At 36.6% G+C, this 14,407-nt stretch overlaps 1 protein-coding gene across 2 annotated transcripts in view; it reads left to right on the plus strand.

The window, feature by feature from the left end:
* ARHGAP10 (Rho GTPase activating protein 10) overlaps positions 1-14,407 on the plus strand; it is a 147,312-nt gene that overhangs the window by 82,202 nt on the left and 50,703 nt on the right. For both annotated transcript variants that reach the window (XM_064651746.1, XM_064651747.1), the window contains 5 exons: positions 1,585-1,659; positions 6,803-6,890; positions 8,226-8,284; positions 10,811-10,916; positions 11,541-11,700. In XM_064651746.1, the coding sequence (XP_064507816.1) occupies positions 1,585-1,659; positions 6,803-6,890; positions 8,226-8,284; positions 10,811-10,916; positions 11,541-11,700 (488 nt within the window). The remainder of the gene's footprint in view (positions 1-1,584; positions 1,660-6,802; positions 6,891-8,225; positions 8,285-10,810; positions 10,917-11,540; positions 11,701-14,407) is intronic.

Genomic DNA, 14,407 nt, shown 5'->3' on the forward strand with positions numbered 1-14,407 from the left:
TTTGTGCACAGCTAAACTACGAGCATACTCTAGAGTTGTGTTTTTTGATGACCACAGGTAAAATAAAGCCAGCTCTGAACATGACATCTAGCTTAAGACTCAGCACCACTACAGAGAGGACTAGTTCAGCAGACTCAAAGTTCTGGGATGGCTGAGGAGGCTGCAGAGAGAAGAAGGAAAAGATTTAGCATGGCTAGGCAGGAGGAGTAGGTAAAAAATGCCAAGTTCCCTCTACCATATTGAGAATTATTGCTGTGTATTATGGCTGTGTCTGACAGTAATTCATTAAAAGGCTAATGATTTTTACATACTTCATCTAATATTTATTTGGGAAGAAACTTTTTCTCATATGACTGGTTTTAATTTTCCTTCTCTGGGTTGGAACAGCTTGATATTGAAGCTGGGAATTCTCCACAAGTCTTCCTTTGTTGAAGGATATTTTGAATAAGAATACCACATAATCTGTTATTTGAAAAGATTTCCTTGGAGTGGAAACACAGGTATTTTGTGTCATTTCTACTCTTCCAGGCCAATGTGATTATGGAGGTAGAGTATGGTTGTGTTTGTAGATTGGCTGCTTATTATGTGGCCTCTCAAACATCTGTGTCAGCTTCAGGACTGCAATATTTTACCTCCCACTATATGGGCTCTGAAAAAATGTATCAGACAAAGACATACCTTATTTTGCCCTTTTTCTTCCCTGGCCCTTCTCTCCCTCTCATTTTCCTTCAATTTATATTCATAGTTTTACTTCCCTGAGGATAAAACTGGGTGTTGTAAAGGAAAGCAAAAGCAGGGGAAGAAAAGGGGTAGTAGAGAAGTGAGTGTGTGCAAAAGGGACAGAAGGGCACAGAGGAACAACAGGAAAGTGGTCCAGTGTCCATGCAGAATGGGAGTAGAGGACTGAAAATACTATGCTGGTTATGGCTACTGTATTCATCCCAAACAAAACCAGAAGTACTGCTTTCAGTAACCTGTGGTGGTGCCTCTGGATGTAACTACTGTGTGGACCACAGTGGGTTGGAATGAGGCCTTGTATCGTAAATGGAAAGCATTTACAACCTTGAAAAAGCATTGGTTTTGAGGACTGGGAATAAGCTCAACTTTTTCTTCATCCAAACTCTTTTTGTTGCCACATATTGGGGGAAAAAAGAAGTAAAATTAAATTTATTAAAGAAATCTTAATTTAGCATTTGTTGGTTCAGTTCTTGCATTTTCAGAATGTGGATGCTGATGTATCCAAAATGTAAGTTAAAAAAATTTGAAAACAGACAATGGTTTATTTATGTGTTTTTTTCAAGAAAAGATTTATCCCTGCTTGCTTCTACTCCTAGTTTCTGAGGTGTAATCGAGGCACATGAAACCTTTATCAAAACATAACATGAACTTATCTTAAAAACACAGAACAACGAAAGGATTTTTGTAATATTTTATTTATAAAATTGTTCTCAGGACTGCTAATGCTACTGCTTAGTCTGTCTGTCTTTGAGGAGAATTCGTTGCCTGGGGAAAAATTTTAATGCTAAATTTGACTGTGGTTGATCTCATGCCTTTTTTTTTTTTATTTCTCCCTTTACTTAATAGGTATAAATGACCAAGGACTGTACAGAGTTGTGGGGGTGAGTTCAAAGGTCCAGAGACTTCTGAGTTTGTTGATGGGTATGCCTCTATTTTACAAATATTTTTTCAATATTTTATTTCATGCTGTTTCACTGTCAATATTTAGTTTTTAAAACATCTACTAGTACTCGTTCTTTATATGTGCCAAATCTAGTTTGCTTTAGTCCATGCAAATAATCACCATATCATTAAGTTCCCCTAGTTTAGAAAGACCTAGATTAGTTGGTAGGAATACACTCAGAGAACTGCTATGGGACTTGCAGGAGCAAATCATGGGCTTCGTGCAAGGTTGATGGAAGTGAGATTAAAGCAACCTAAGCTGAAGACTGAACAGAAAATTCAAAATACCCCATTCAAGAAAGCTTGAAGCTTGTTGCTTCATTGTTTGAAGTTTCCACCTTCCTTCTCCCTTGTCTAGGATGTACAGGTGTACACGCCCGTGCATGCCTTTAGTTAATCACTGTGCAAAATCAGACATTTCGTTTAAGCCCACTGGCAAAGAGCTCTTTGGTTTAAGAGGAGGAATATGATATATGTATTAATAATAACTATGTGTCAAGGCAGGAGACAGATGGAGAAAGGATTTGTTTTTATAAACTTAGCTCTTATGTGTGGTTAGTCTTAGGCTCTTTTATGTACCTAGTTAGCTAAAATAATTCTCAGCGACTTTTTTCTCCCTTTTTTTTCTGGAAATTTTGATGCATCTTTAATCCCAGTGACTGTACTTCTTTTGCCACTCTGCTGTCCCTAGGGGGAAAAAAAATAGTATTGGCACCTGGATGAAATCCCTCATCTGCCTGATATCTCTCACCAAACTAGTGCCATGACTGCAAAATGTGCCGTGTTTCCCCATTTCTTGTCCTGAGCACTGACAGTACATGCAGTCAGACAAGACCACTGGGATTAGTTCATTTTTATAGAGCTTCCAAACCTGTCACTTGACAGCAAAGGTCTGATTCTCAGGGATTCATTGGTATGCAAAGAAGCTTGTTTGCAGTTTGCACCAGGCTCTTCTCCAGAACCATGCATGCTCCATCTGTGCTGATAACACAGTGTTCTTTGGCACTGCAAACTGGAGGAAGCCAGAAAGTGAATTCATTTCATTACCCCAGACATTATGTGAATGACAAAGCGCTTTTATATTATATGCTGCTGTCAGTTCAGTGCCACCTGTAAGACTTTTTCTTTTCCTTCCTTTATTTTTTCAAACAGGCTGTCTCTTCAGAAATGATAAGACATCTTGAGGCTTGAGGACCTGCATGTCATATCAATCTGTCATAATGACCTTGCTAAATATTAATTTATGATGTCTTACTTTAATCAATATTAACAGCACCCTGAAGTACTCCATTAGTGCACGTAAACCTGCCTATATCTTTAAAGTATTGTAGAAAAAAGGCTCTTTTTCGAAATACGAACTGGGATTAATAAAAATGACTGATCTATAACAGATTCTCATAGTTCATAGAATATGCTGAGTTGGAAGGGGCCCATCAGGTTCATCAAGTCTAGCTCCTGGCCCTGTGTTGCAGTCAGCCTCAGTAAACAATAACCACCTTTAGCCACTGACCATAGGAAGAATTGATGTGGTGTCACTCAGGGAGTCTCGATTAAATATATTTGGCATAATAAGGTGCTTCTCAGTTTTGTACTTACTGGCTTAGCTTGGGCATGCAGGTCTGGCAGAAGGATTTTCCTTGTTGCCATTATTGGTATCCAAATTAAATATACTCAGGTTGCCAGTGGTTCAGTAGCAGCTGGAAGAGTTTACTGGGGATTCCAGCATCTGCTTTTAGTTATTTTTTTTTAAATCAAAAACATTTTTTTTGTCGTTCCCAAGATTCATATATTTACTTGACATAGGAAGAGTACAGTGGTATCAAGACAAGGCAAAATACCGAACAGGAAAAAGTTAGGGTGCAAGCAGGTGCTCTTCTCTGATGATTTGTTGAAAGTGATCCTATCTGTGTTCTTTATCTGTCTGTCCTCAGAGAAGAATAAAGAGGGTTTCTTTTTGATATACAGTGGTACAGAGAATTTAAAATGACTGATTAATCTTTAATCCTTTGTCTCTGGGCATACTCTTAGATACCTTTTTATATGAAAGATTTTTTCAGAATCATAAAAACCTCATATTAACTTTCTATATTTTAAAATGTTTGATAAGATTTCAAAGTATTTTAAGCTACCTGTCATTGACCATGAGGTTCACAGTTGGAAAGGCCCAGTGTGCAAAAAAAGTCTTCCTAAAGGTAACCAGGGACATAATAGCATTTAGTTTTGTCTCTTTTTCAGAATACTTTCTATAGAATTTTGGAAAGTACATGAAGAGTCAAGAGAGTCTGAGAAGACAAATGTATGCTTTTCTAATACTATGGCTGCATAGATTTTAATCTGTAATGCAAAAATCTAGTGAAACTTAGTCTTCTGTAAAAAAAGGCTCAACAATTAAATATAGAATTCTTTCTTTTTTAAAAAAAAAAAGTTAATTTTTCAATTAACTTAGTTTTTGAAGTTATCTGTAACTGGCATTGTGCTATGGTGATCTATTTTGTGGCAATGATCTTGTTTAAATTTAAGAGAGGCATTTGCTAAGGAAAACAGTCATTACCTTTTAAGGGAAAATGTTAAAATAATGGAATATCTCATTGTAAACAGAGGTACAGAGTTAGAACTTCCAGTATTTTGGGTATCTGTTCTAAGCAATGCAGAGTGTGTTGTCAGCCATCAGGAGTGTCAGTTTTGGAAATATGTCAGGGATGGATTCCTGTTTCGTGTATGATCTATAGATTTAAATCTATGATCTGATTATAGATCTGATGTGGTTCATTTCATACACTGCCCACACAGATTTCATACAAACCACTCCATAGGTCAGCTTTCATACAGCCCATGGCTTGTGGGGAAGTGACTGCTGAGGACTTGCAGTTTCTACTGATGAGTTCAGGTTTGATTTCTGATACTCTCTGGCGTGAAAAATGCCAGACTTGTCGTGTTGCCAGACTTTTCAGGTGCTTCTGCCTTTTCAAAACCAGCAGATTCCAAAACAATTACACCAAATTCCTTATTGTTTTATATACAGTAGATGACAGTGCATGCAGACCTACAGTGGGGCATATTGCATATGAAAGCAGAGTGAGTCTCCTCCTAACCTAGTTTAATGAACTGGACTGTTTTTATAAACTCTGGCTCCCTTATTGTCAGAAAGATTTGCATAAAATTTAGAGCTGATCTGTCAGAAGCTGTTTCATAAATGTGCACAGTTATTTCTATATGCGTAAAGTTGCCATTCAGTGCACAGCGGCTGCTATGTGAACAAGTAACATGAAAACTAGTAGGTTTTTTTTTAAATTCTGATTGAAGATCCAGTTCTTATAATGGTTCTGGGGTGTTTGAAGTAAGGGGGAAAAGTGGAGCAGGCACAGTGAAATCCATTGAGTGGTGGGGCACAGAGCAACTGTCAAACCTAAAGTGGAAAAAGTCTTTAAGCCTTGATGGCTTCTACAGTCAAATTGGGGTTCCTGGGGATTGGTAGTAGGGCCAGGGGTTTTTTTGTTGTTTTCTTTTGTTCACCAAGAGATAATGAAATGTTTCAACAATACTTTCTATTTTTTATTTCAAGAGGCTTGCTTTGGAATTCAGATGCTTGTTGTTTTCCTCTCAAAATTCATCAACAAATTTCAATGAACAGAGCGCATACTTTGAATGTAAAGGAGGTTGATCATTATGAAGCAGCTATTTAAAAAATGGATATTACATAGTGATTCAGTGACAAAATCCCCATAGATTTTGCCAGTTTCTGATGTGATGGCAGTTTTTATTTAATCAATTCAGTAGACAGGTTTTCTTCTCGAAAAAGAGAATTTGAACATGGAAACAGCTAGCATGCTAAAAAAGAGGGAAAAAGAAGCTTATTCCTGTGACAATCTTGAGTAGTTTGGGTGGTGGTTGTCTAGTAACAGTTTGCTAGAAAATGTTATCTGACTTGTATTTTAAAATGAGATTTAAATAATTGATATAATGAGGGAGAATATTCAGTTACAGAAATAATTGCTTGGCACAGCTTTTAGAACAAAATTATTTAGTCCCGGTAAAAGGACTGCACCTTTAATCAGGGATCCTAATTTGATTTTTTAGATGGGTCTGTCGTTTGTCTGACAAGCCAAGTAACAAATGAATTCTGAATTGTATGAACTGGTCAACACGTAATCTGTGTCAGCTACTGCTGCAGTTGGCTGTAATGACTGACAGAAATATGTAGCAGTAATAATAAGAGAAGCTCAAGCCCTTTAAGTTAGCAAATACACTGGGCTAGTCTGGCCATATACGTGTGATCCTCTCACGTCAGCTAGCTCTTGATTCCGGATTTGAGGTCAAAAAGGTTTTTTTTTTTGATTGCACAACATTCCAGTGTGCTGTGTTGTTTTCTGTCTTCTGTCGAAAACTCTTTAACCTTATGGGTCAATCAGACAAACTATTCAGTTTGACCGGTCTTGTTACAAGACCCTACCAGCTAACCTGGTAAAAGGTGGGAGTTCTGTGAACCTGACAAATGGTCAAGCCAACGAGTATTTTTTTGTCCTATGGGTGAAACATTCAGGCCATCTTGTAGACAAAACTTGCTGACAGCAAGGAGTCTTTTTTTTACTTTTGAAGCACCTCTTCTTAAAGGTTTTCACGCAATATAGAGGGTCATACTGCACTTTGGCATACTGACAGTTTACAAGCAAAACTATGGAGAAAATTTAAAAATATTTATTAGTGTACTTGCACTTTAAATAATGAAAGAAAGGAGGAAAAGATAAGTTGTGCTTAGAGGGTCTTTTTTTTTTTCCAAACCATTTTTGTACATCTTTCTGTGTTTGTGTGCATGGGCCTGTTTAATTAAAGGTGTGAAAATTTCAATTGCTGTAGAGATCTTCTTACATGGAAGTGATTTTTAATCCTTCATTAAAGAAAAGAATTAGCAGTAAATAGTTCTAAGAACAAAATATGGAAATAGAATATATAAAGGGGTTTGGATATTAAGTCTTCTTAGTATTAATAATAAAAAGGATGTACTGCTTCTATGTTTATGTGAGCAAATACGTGCTCAAATTCAATGTGTTTTTGTTCATGTAGGGCATATTGATTTAGAATTCCCTTTATTCACATCCCTCTTTTCTTTCTGATTATTTTCTAGATGCAAAAACCTGCAATGAAGTTGACCTGGAAAACCCTGTAGATTGGGAAGTAAAGACAATTACTAGTGCTATGAAACAATATCTGCGGTAAGTCTCTCTCTCATTTATTCATTTTTTAGACTTTGAATCCTTATTCTAATTCTCCTATGCATTGTGTTATGCTATGTTACTTATATTTCCTATATTTTAGAATAGAAGTTCATTTTGTGCAAATACCAGTTTTTTATTTGTCTTGAGGGAAGCAAAATTATGTAGAAACACTAGTACTCATGTTCACGAGACAAGCCCCAAGATATTTTTGTGTTAGACATATAAGCATTTCACTGATGGTTCAGACATGAATTGTTAGTCAACTTGCTAAGAGCTGCTGCTGCAAGTTAGCTGAGATTGTTAAAGTTTTTGCCTTTTTGTATTTCAGTGTGGTAGACTGAAAAGGTTGGGAAATTTTTAATATTTTCCTCTCCCTTCTGACCCTTGCTCTGATGTTCTGCAATAGTGATAATATTTTGAGTGTTGAATATTTTAAATAAGAATTTTAAATGTGTTCTCTATTTAAATGGTTTTGCCAATTCCCGATCAAGTTATTTTCCTAAATTGCCTGGGATCATAAAGCGTAGAAGTTTTGTGTATCTCTTGTAGTGTAACACAAATACAGTATTTTTAATCTACTATTTTTATTAAAAGAAAATATTACTACAACTGATATCAAAGAATGCTGCAGAACAAGTTTTACAGAGTGTAGAAAAGAATAAAAAAAAAAAAAAGTAAAAAGTGCACATGATGAAGTTTTTTCTTCCCTACAGTACCTCCCATCTGAGTGTTTACTCCAATATTTCATAAGCATCAGTTAATAAATGGTTTCAAGTCTGGTAGTGATGGGGGTTCTTGTTATGTTAAAGGTTTTAACTCTGATGTTTTAACTCTGATTTCCTTTATTCGATGCATTTTCACTGAGGACTGAAGTTTTCAATTTCAGTTATTCCATTTGAAATACTTTAGAATTTTGGATGGCTGCTGTTAAGTCAACTTAACTGTTGTAGGACCTTAGTGTCTTTCCAGTAAGGCATTGAGTTGTGAATCTTAGTATTTTAGAAACACTAATGAAGAATTAATTACACTGTATATGTGTACACTCTTCAGCTGAGAAACAGCCTTGGTGTTGTAATTGGGAAAGGTACTTTATGATAGACTGGAGGCATCACTTCATCTCATGGAAGGTGAATGGATGCATTTAGTCTTATTTTCCTGATAATACTGAGTTATCTGTTTGTGCTCGAAACCACTGAATTCAACAGCCCCTGTAAAAATGATTACTTCCAGTACAAGGATTATACTACTGAATGTTAAAAAGGTTTCCTGCTTAGAGTAAATAAAGATAGAAGAGAATATAGTTAAATTTATTATGTCATCCTTGTTTTACAGAAGCCTTCCAGAGCCACTGATGACATATGAGTTGCATGGAGAATTCATCGTTCCTGCCAGTAAATAAATGACTGTAGTTCAAATAGAAATCTTTTACTATTGTACTGTTATGACCTTAGGAGCTCTCTGCAAATGCAATTTCAATACAGTAAAAATACAGGAACAAGAAATAATAAATTATTTAAAAATATGTAGGTTTTAACCAGTTTTCAGTTCTAGTATGTGTCACATGTAATGGGACGGCGTAGAGCAGTTTTAATTTTTATGGAAGAATTTTGGATAGCCATTGTAAACATTCATTCTTATTGTCTTAATTGTGTAATGATGAACATCTACTAATCTTCGATTTTTTTTTTTGCCTTCCATTTATAAAGAGTATGAAGCTTAGTACAAGAAAATACACTAATTTGAGCTCATTTGAGTCCTTAGAGCACAGCTGCCTGACCCTTGTTTTCAGTGCCTTGTTAGCTCTGTATTCAGGATGGCTTGAATGTTCCTCATGTATTAGTAGAAGAAAGAAAAGAACCGGCCAGATTACACTGTGGTAGTTCAAATACAGACTTGGAGAAGACACAACAGCATTTGTAGCTGTACATGGTATCTAGTGTACATGGAATTTTTTTGGAAGAGGATAGAGGGAAACTGTGGAAGAAAATTTTTGGCTAAGTATCAAACAGATATTTAGCTGATTTTCTTTCCAGCCTGTAGCACTTCTGGCAAACTGTGGAAAGCAAAATTAAAATAAACTTTGAGACAATTGCTTTATCATCTTCAGATTGCTATAATGACTTTCCAGGACTGCAGAATGTGTTTGCTTGTGGTCCTAAATTCAAAATGAGAATTAGCTCAGGAAATTCTTTGCCAAAGCACATGCGAGAGGCCAAGTGCTTAAACAAAATTCAACATCCTTACCTAGATGGTGAGTCTTCCCGTTTGTATTGGAAAGTGTTAAAATAATTTCTTGACTTACAAAGTTTTGTCAGCAATTTCTCAGTTTATTTTTCTTTCTCTATTTTATAGTCTCTTTCAATAAGGGAATTCAGTTGAAGTTACATTTTTTAAACAGTGCAGTGTGCATAAGTAGTAAACAATTCCGTAGGGGAGTTGATTCTGGGGAGGGAAATTTAATCAGCATTGCAGATCTGAGTTACGGTATACTTAAAAATAGGTAGTCAATGTTGTTTCCTATCTTGGCTATAAAAAACCAGCAAAACTGGAAATAGTAAGGAATATCCTTTTCTCTGAAGCTGCTGGGGGAGGAGCCAAAATTAAAATGTTCTTTCGATTTTGTTTTCTTTGTACATATCGGTCCAGATTGAAACTATTTGAGCTTTGACTGTATCTTGTGATCAAGTTGCTTAGCCATTCTTTAATTAGAGTTTTTGATTTCACATATATGTGGAATAGTCTTGCTTTAAAGAAGGCCTACATTTTTCTGGCTGTCGGAATTTTGATTAGCTCACTAGAAGTTAAATGTTTTGCTTTTTGGGAGCCTTGTCTCTTGCAATCTGCACAGGGGTGTTCACTGCAAAAGAATAAACACGGCCCTAAAATCTGTAGCAATGTGCAAAGAAAAAAAAATCTGAAGCAATATGCACTGAAGAAATATGATGGTATTTTATATGAAATACATTTAGCAATCAAACTTGCTTTACAGTAAAATGGGACCTAGTCAGTGGTCCTGGTGTCAAAATTTCTTGCATTCAGAATAGGTTCTAAATTTTTCTCTTTCTGTGCCTTCTAGTAATTGTTATTGTAGACAACGGAAATACTTCCATTCCTCTCATCGTAACCACTGCTAAGATGTAATTTTGTGATTTAGTGCAACTTTGAGAAATAGGAAGTTGGTTTATTTTCATCTTTTACAGATTCTTGTTTTCATCTGTGTACAGCGAAACCTGTAGGGGCCAAAATTATTCTACTTGCAACAGACAAAAATAAAAAGCTCTTTGCTTATTTTTATTTTTGTACCGTACTAGAGATGGATTCCACTGTTATTCAGAGCCTTTGTCATAGTAATTTCAGTAGGGTTTTTTTGCGTGTTTATTCTTCTGTGTCTTCAGAGGTCATTAGATTTTCTAAGCATATAAATCTTTTGCCTGTGTTAACTTATGCAGTTTCCAGTGCAAGTAACATAAATGCAGTATCATTAGCTGCACAGTACCAACAAAACTGAATTCTAATCATGAGGACAATCAGTTAATGATGCTAAAATGTAAAGTAGTACAGTTCCTCTCTGTGGCCCCTGGTAACATCGCTCCTCACCTTGCAGTAGATTTCTAAGCAGATGAGTCCAATGCAGCAAAACAATTGCTGCGTCTGTCGGTTTTTAAAAATAGATGAACAAAGGCATCCTTTTGCAGGTGGATTGAAAGATGAGTTCTCAAAATAAACAAATAAGTTGAGAATTCTAGAGCAATATTACTTGTGAAAACAAAGCACATATGTTCAGTATTGCTATGTTTGGAGATACATAAGTGGTGAAGCAAAGTGTGTGCAGTATGTTTCCATGCAGGGGTGGGAGAAGGCTTGTGTTTCTGGGGATTTTATTTTTTGAGATAGTTATGTATTTCTATGTCCCGTAGAAAGTGGGAGTCCCGAATCTCGAGTCAATGCTGTTCACTTCTTGGTCCATAAACTGCCAGAAAAGAACAAAGAGATGCTGGAAATCTTGGTGAAACATTTAGCGAAGTGAGTTGTTATGACCTGCTTTCCTACCTTGTCAGAATTCTTGTCTTTGCCTTAGTTTAACTACAAAGGGCCTTAGTTAAGTGTGGCTGGAGCCAGAGCCCGATTCGATGCTGTCACACACAATACCAAGAACCAAACGTGCAAAAGCAGACAAGACGTTTGACTCATGCTGTGTGTGTTTTGGCGGGAAAGGCAGAAATCTAATACCTTAATGAAGCCATATAAGTATTTACTTTAGCACTCCTGCCAGCAGTGGAGGGCTTGATTGAAGTGAGAAAGGGAACACTATACTTTCTTTTTGCAAGTTCTGGCAAAGGGAATAGTGGAGATCTGTTAGCAAATTTAAGTTGGTTTCACACTTGCCCTGGTCCAAGGCTAAGTGCGTTTTATATAGTTAAGTTCAGTAAGAGACTGGTTTGGCTTTTAAATTGCCAGTGGAAGAATGGCTTTTCAGTTTTCCAGAATTTAGTAATACTTTATTTGAAGAAACTCCGCAAAAAACCAAACTTCTAAAACATAGATTAAGGAAACGTAATGTTTTCATTTGTAGACTGCAGTTTCCAACAGTAATGGAAATTTTTCATAACCCATTTCCTGTTTTTCCCTTCAATTCTTTTCCAAAAGCGTTTCAAAGCATGCCAAGAGGAATCTAATGACTGTGGCAAACCTAGGGGTAGTGTTTGGACCAACCTTAATGAGGCCGCAGGAAGAAACTGTAGCAGCCATCATGGACCTGAAGTTTCAGAATATTGTGGTTGAAATCCTGATAGAAAATCACGAGAAGGTAAGTTTTGCTACATCTTTGCATTTCTGAGAATTGTCTAAACCAATCTGTTAGCCTAAATGTGTAGTGTGGAGTTAAGGATGATGTTACAAATAGCTTAATTCTAAGGAATATCCTCTGTACACTGTATGCCTTTGGTTGTTTATACTTGATAGTTATTCCTGTTCATAGGTGAACTGACATTTCATAATGCATATTTTCTGGCAGTGTAAGTGCTTATGTGTGTATAGCACATCAATAGATTTACATTATGATGTTTGCATGTGTTTTTTGATGAGCACAAGTGATACAAAACTGGAAAAGAGAAAGCCCAGGCTTGGTTTTTAGATCTTCCATTAAGTACTTTGACCAGGGTTTGAATTCATTGGTTTATGTCTTCATCTTTTCTCAGAGTTCACAGAGAAAAAGAAGACTTTACTGTGAATTTTATGTGTAAAAAGCATTATCAGAGAGCCAGGTATTAACATTTCCTTTGTTTTCAGCTGAATGTGTGTTATTTTAAGCCTTTGTATTTGAGGTAATGCTGAAAATAGAAGTTGTTGTTGCTGCTGTAGCAGTTGCCAGTTGCTGAAGAGCCTTGCATGTGTAAGGTGCTGTCCAGAATATCACTGCATGTAATCTGGGATCTAAAAATAAAAATTAAAAAGTCCTTTATTGGTCTCTTTATCTGGGGACTCCTTTGGGAGTCCCTTGGGTCTAAGCTGACTTCTGTAACTGGATGTTTGAGGTACTGTTTACTGGGAGATGGGCAGCATCTCCCTCACTCTTACTGTCAAAAAAAGTGCTTCGGAAAAATCCCAAGATGTGCTTTTCCCTCTCGTCTGTCTTAAGCACTCCAAGCATTGAAATAGTTATTTCCTTTAAAGGTTAACAGTGTTGAAATTGGCTATCTAAGTCAAGTGTTATCTACTGAAAATAATATATGTCTCAAGTTTTCTTGACAATGTAATTACATTTCCTCCCTGATTGATACAGGCTGGACAAAGCTTCTGTTGGCATAGCTGTGTCCACATGGTGGGTTTTGTTGGCTGAGTTGACTCAGGGTGTAATGCTGTCCTCACACGCACATTGAGCAGATATGGTATTGTTCTGTTGGAAAAATACTGGGCTGCAGATGTGGCTCAGGTCTCAAGCAATAAATATTCCTAGAGCTGTAACCCATGCTATTAATTTTAGATCTTATAAATGAAAGTAAACCTTGCAATAAGCTCATGATTTTAAAGCTATTGCAGTGACCACATAAATTTAAGAAAGTCAAGAGGGAGAGTGATCAGAGCCAGGGTGTTTTAATGACATACGGAGGTTGACTTATGCTTATTCAAATCACTAGATCACCACAGATTATCACCATTGTTTTCTAATGCCAGCTCAGTCACATGTCTTTAATAACTGGACATCAATTTTACATTTGAAACATCAGTTTAGTGGCCTTTCTTGCTCCTCTGAAAATGTAGAGAAGCAGGGAATGGAAAGTACATCAATGTAATACTGCATCATTTTCCATAATTCCTTGGTTTTATGCCTTTTTTAGAACTAGAAGGGTGTAATTTTTAAGGGATTTCTTTCATTTCACTGCCATTTCTAACAGTGAACTTGCCATCAGTGGTCTGCCTGCAGCAACCTCTCCCACGCTAGCACCGCTTCCAAGGTGGAAGGCAGCCCCAAGTGTGACCTCTGTATTTATGACAAAGGCAATAGTGTGTTAAGGCATTACAAAAATTTTATAGCAGAACTGAACATGTTACTTTTACAGTGAGCCTTCTTGATTTGGGGCAGACCAAGGACTTACTTTAAAAGGCAAGTGCGGTAATTGGCAGTCTAATGTTCATTTTATATTGCTGTTTTGAATTTCTATGTGTTTCAGACTTTCTGAGAGACTTGCATTAGATATTTTATTTATAGCCCTAGCGAAGTTCTAGGAAAAGTCACCAGCTGTAGGTTAAAATGTTTTAAAATACTTCATTCAGCCACTGCTCCGCCTCTGCTAATTTTTAGCGGCTTCTGCTAATAGAAGCAAAATTTGGAATTGTAGGAGAGTGAGGGAGTCAAGATGGAGGTACACTGACACAAACAGACTTGAAGCAACACTTCACACTTCGTGCATGTATAAATATGGCTCTGGTACTCTGCAGTGAGGCATTTCTTTTCCCCTATAGCAAATGAAATGACTAACAAACTTTTAAACTGCAGAAGCAACAGCTGTCAGCATTTCTAGTTTAAATACAGTAACTTGGTAGGCAAAATGGTAAAAAATTGTTATGATTCCTCAAATATTTTTAAATTCCATTGATGTTCATTATGTCTCATGTGGATAGCTTTATTGAACAAGATTCACTTTTCAATTTTAGGAGGAGACATAATTAGGTTACTAGCTTTGAAATCCTGGTGCAGTCATTCCACTATCATCACTCTGCTGGGTTCTAATTAGAGAATTTTTATGCAGTTTCTGTGTGGAAACCTGAATATGAGGACTTGCCCTGAGACAAGAATATAATGCCTAGTGAATAAGCTAGGGTGGATTTTTTTTAAGTATGTACATTTAAGTATGTACATTTATTTCCTGATGGCTAGAAACCAGTCAGTACCACTCTCACCTTGTTTACAGGCTGCATATATACTCCCAAACCATGCCTGTGAACCGATTCTAGTAGGTTGAGGAGGGGATGTTTTGCAAAATCAGACCAATGCCAAGACTGGAATACTGAAA

The sequence above is a fragment of the Pseudopipra pipra genome, chromosome 4 (genome assembly GCF_036250125.1).
Source record: "Pseudopipra pipra isolate bDixPip1 chromosome 4, bDixPip1.hap1, whole genome shotgun sequence".
NCBI lineage: Eukaryota > Metazoa > Chordata > Aves > Passeriformes > Pipridae > Pseudopipra > Pseudopipra pipra.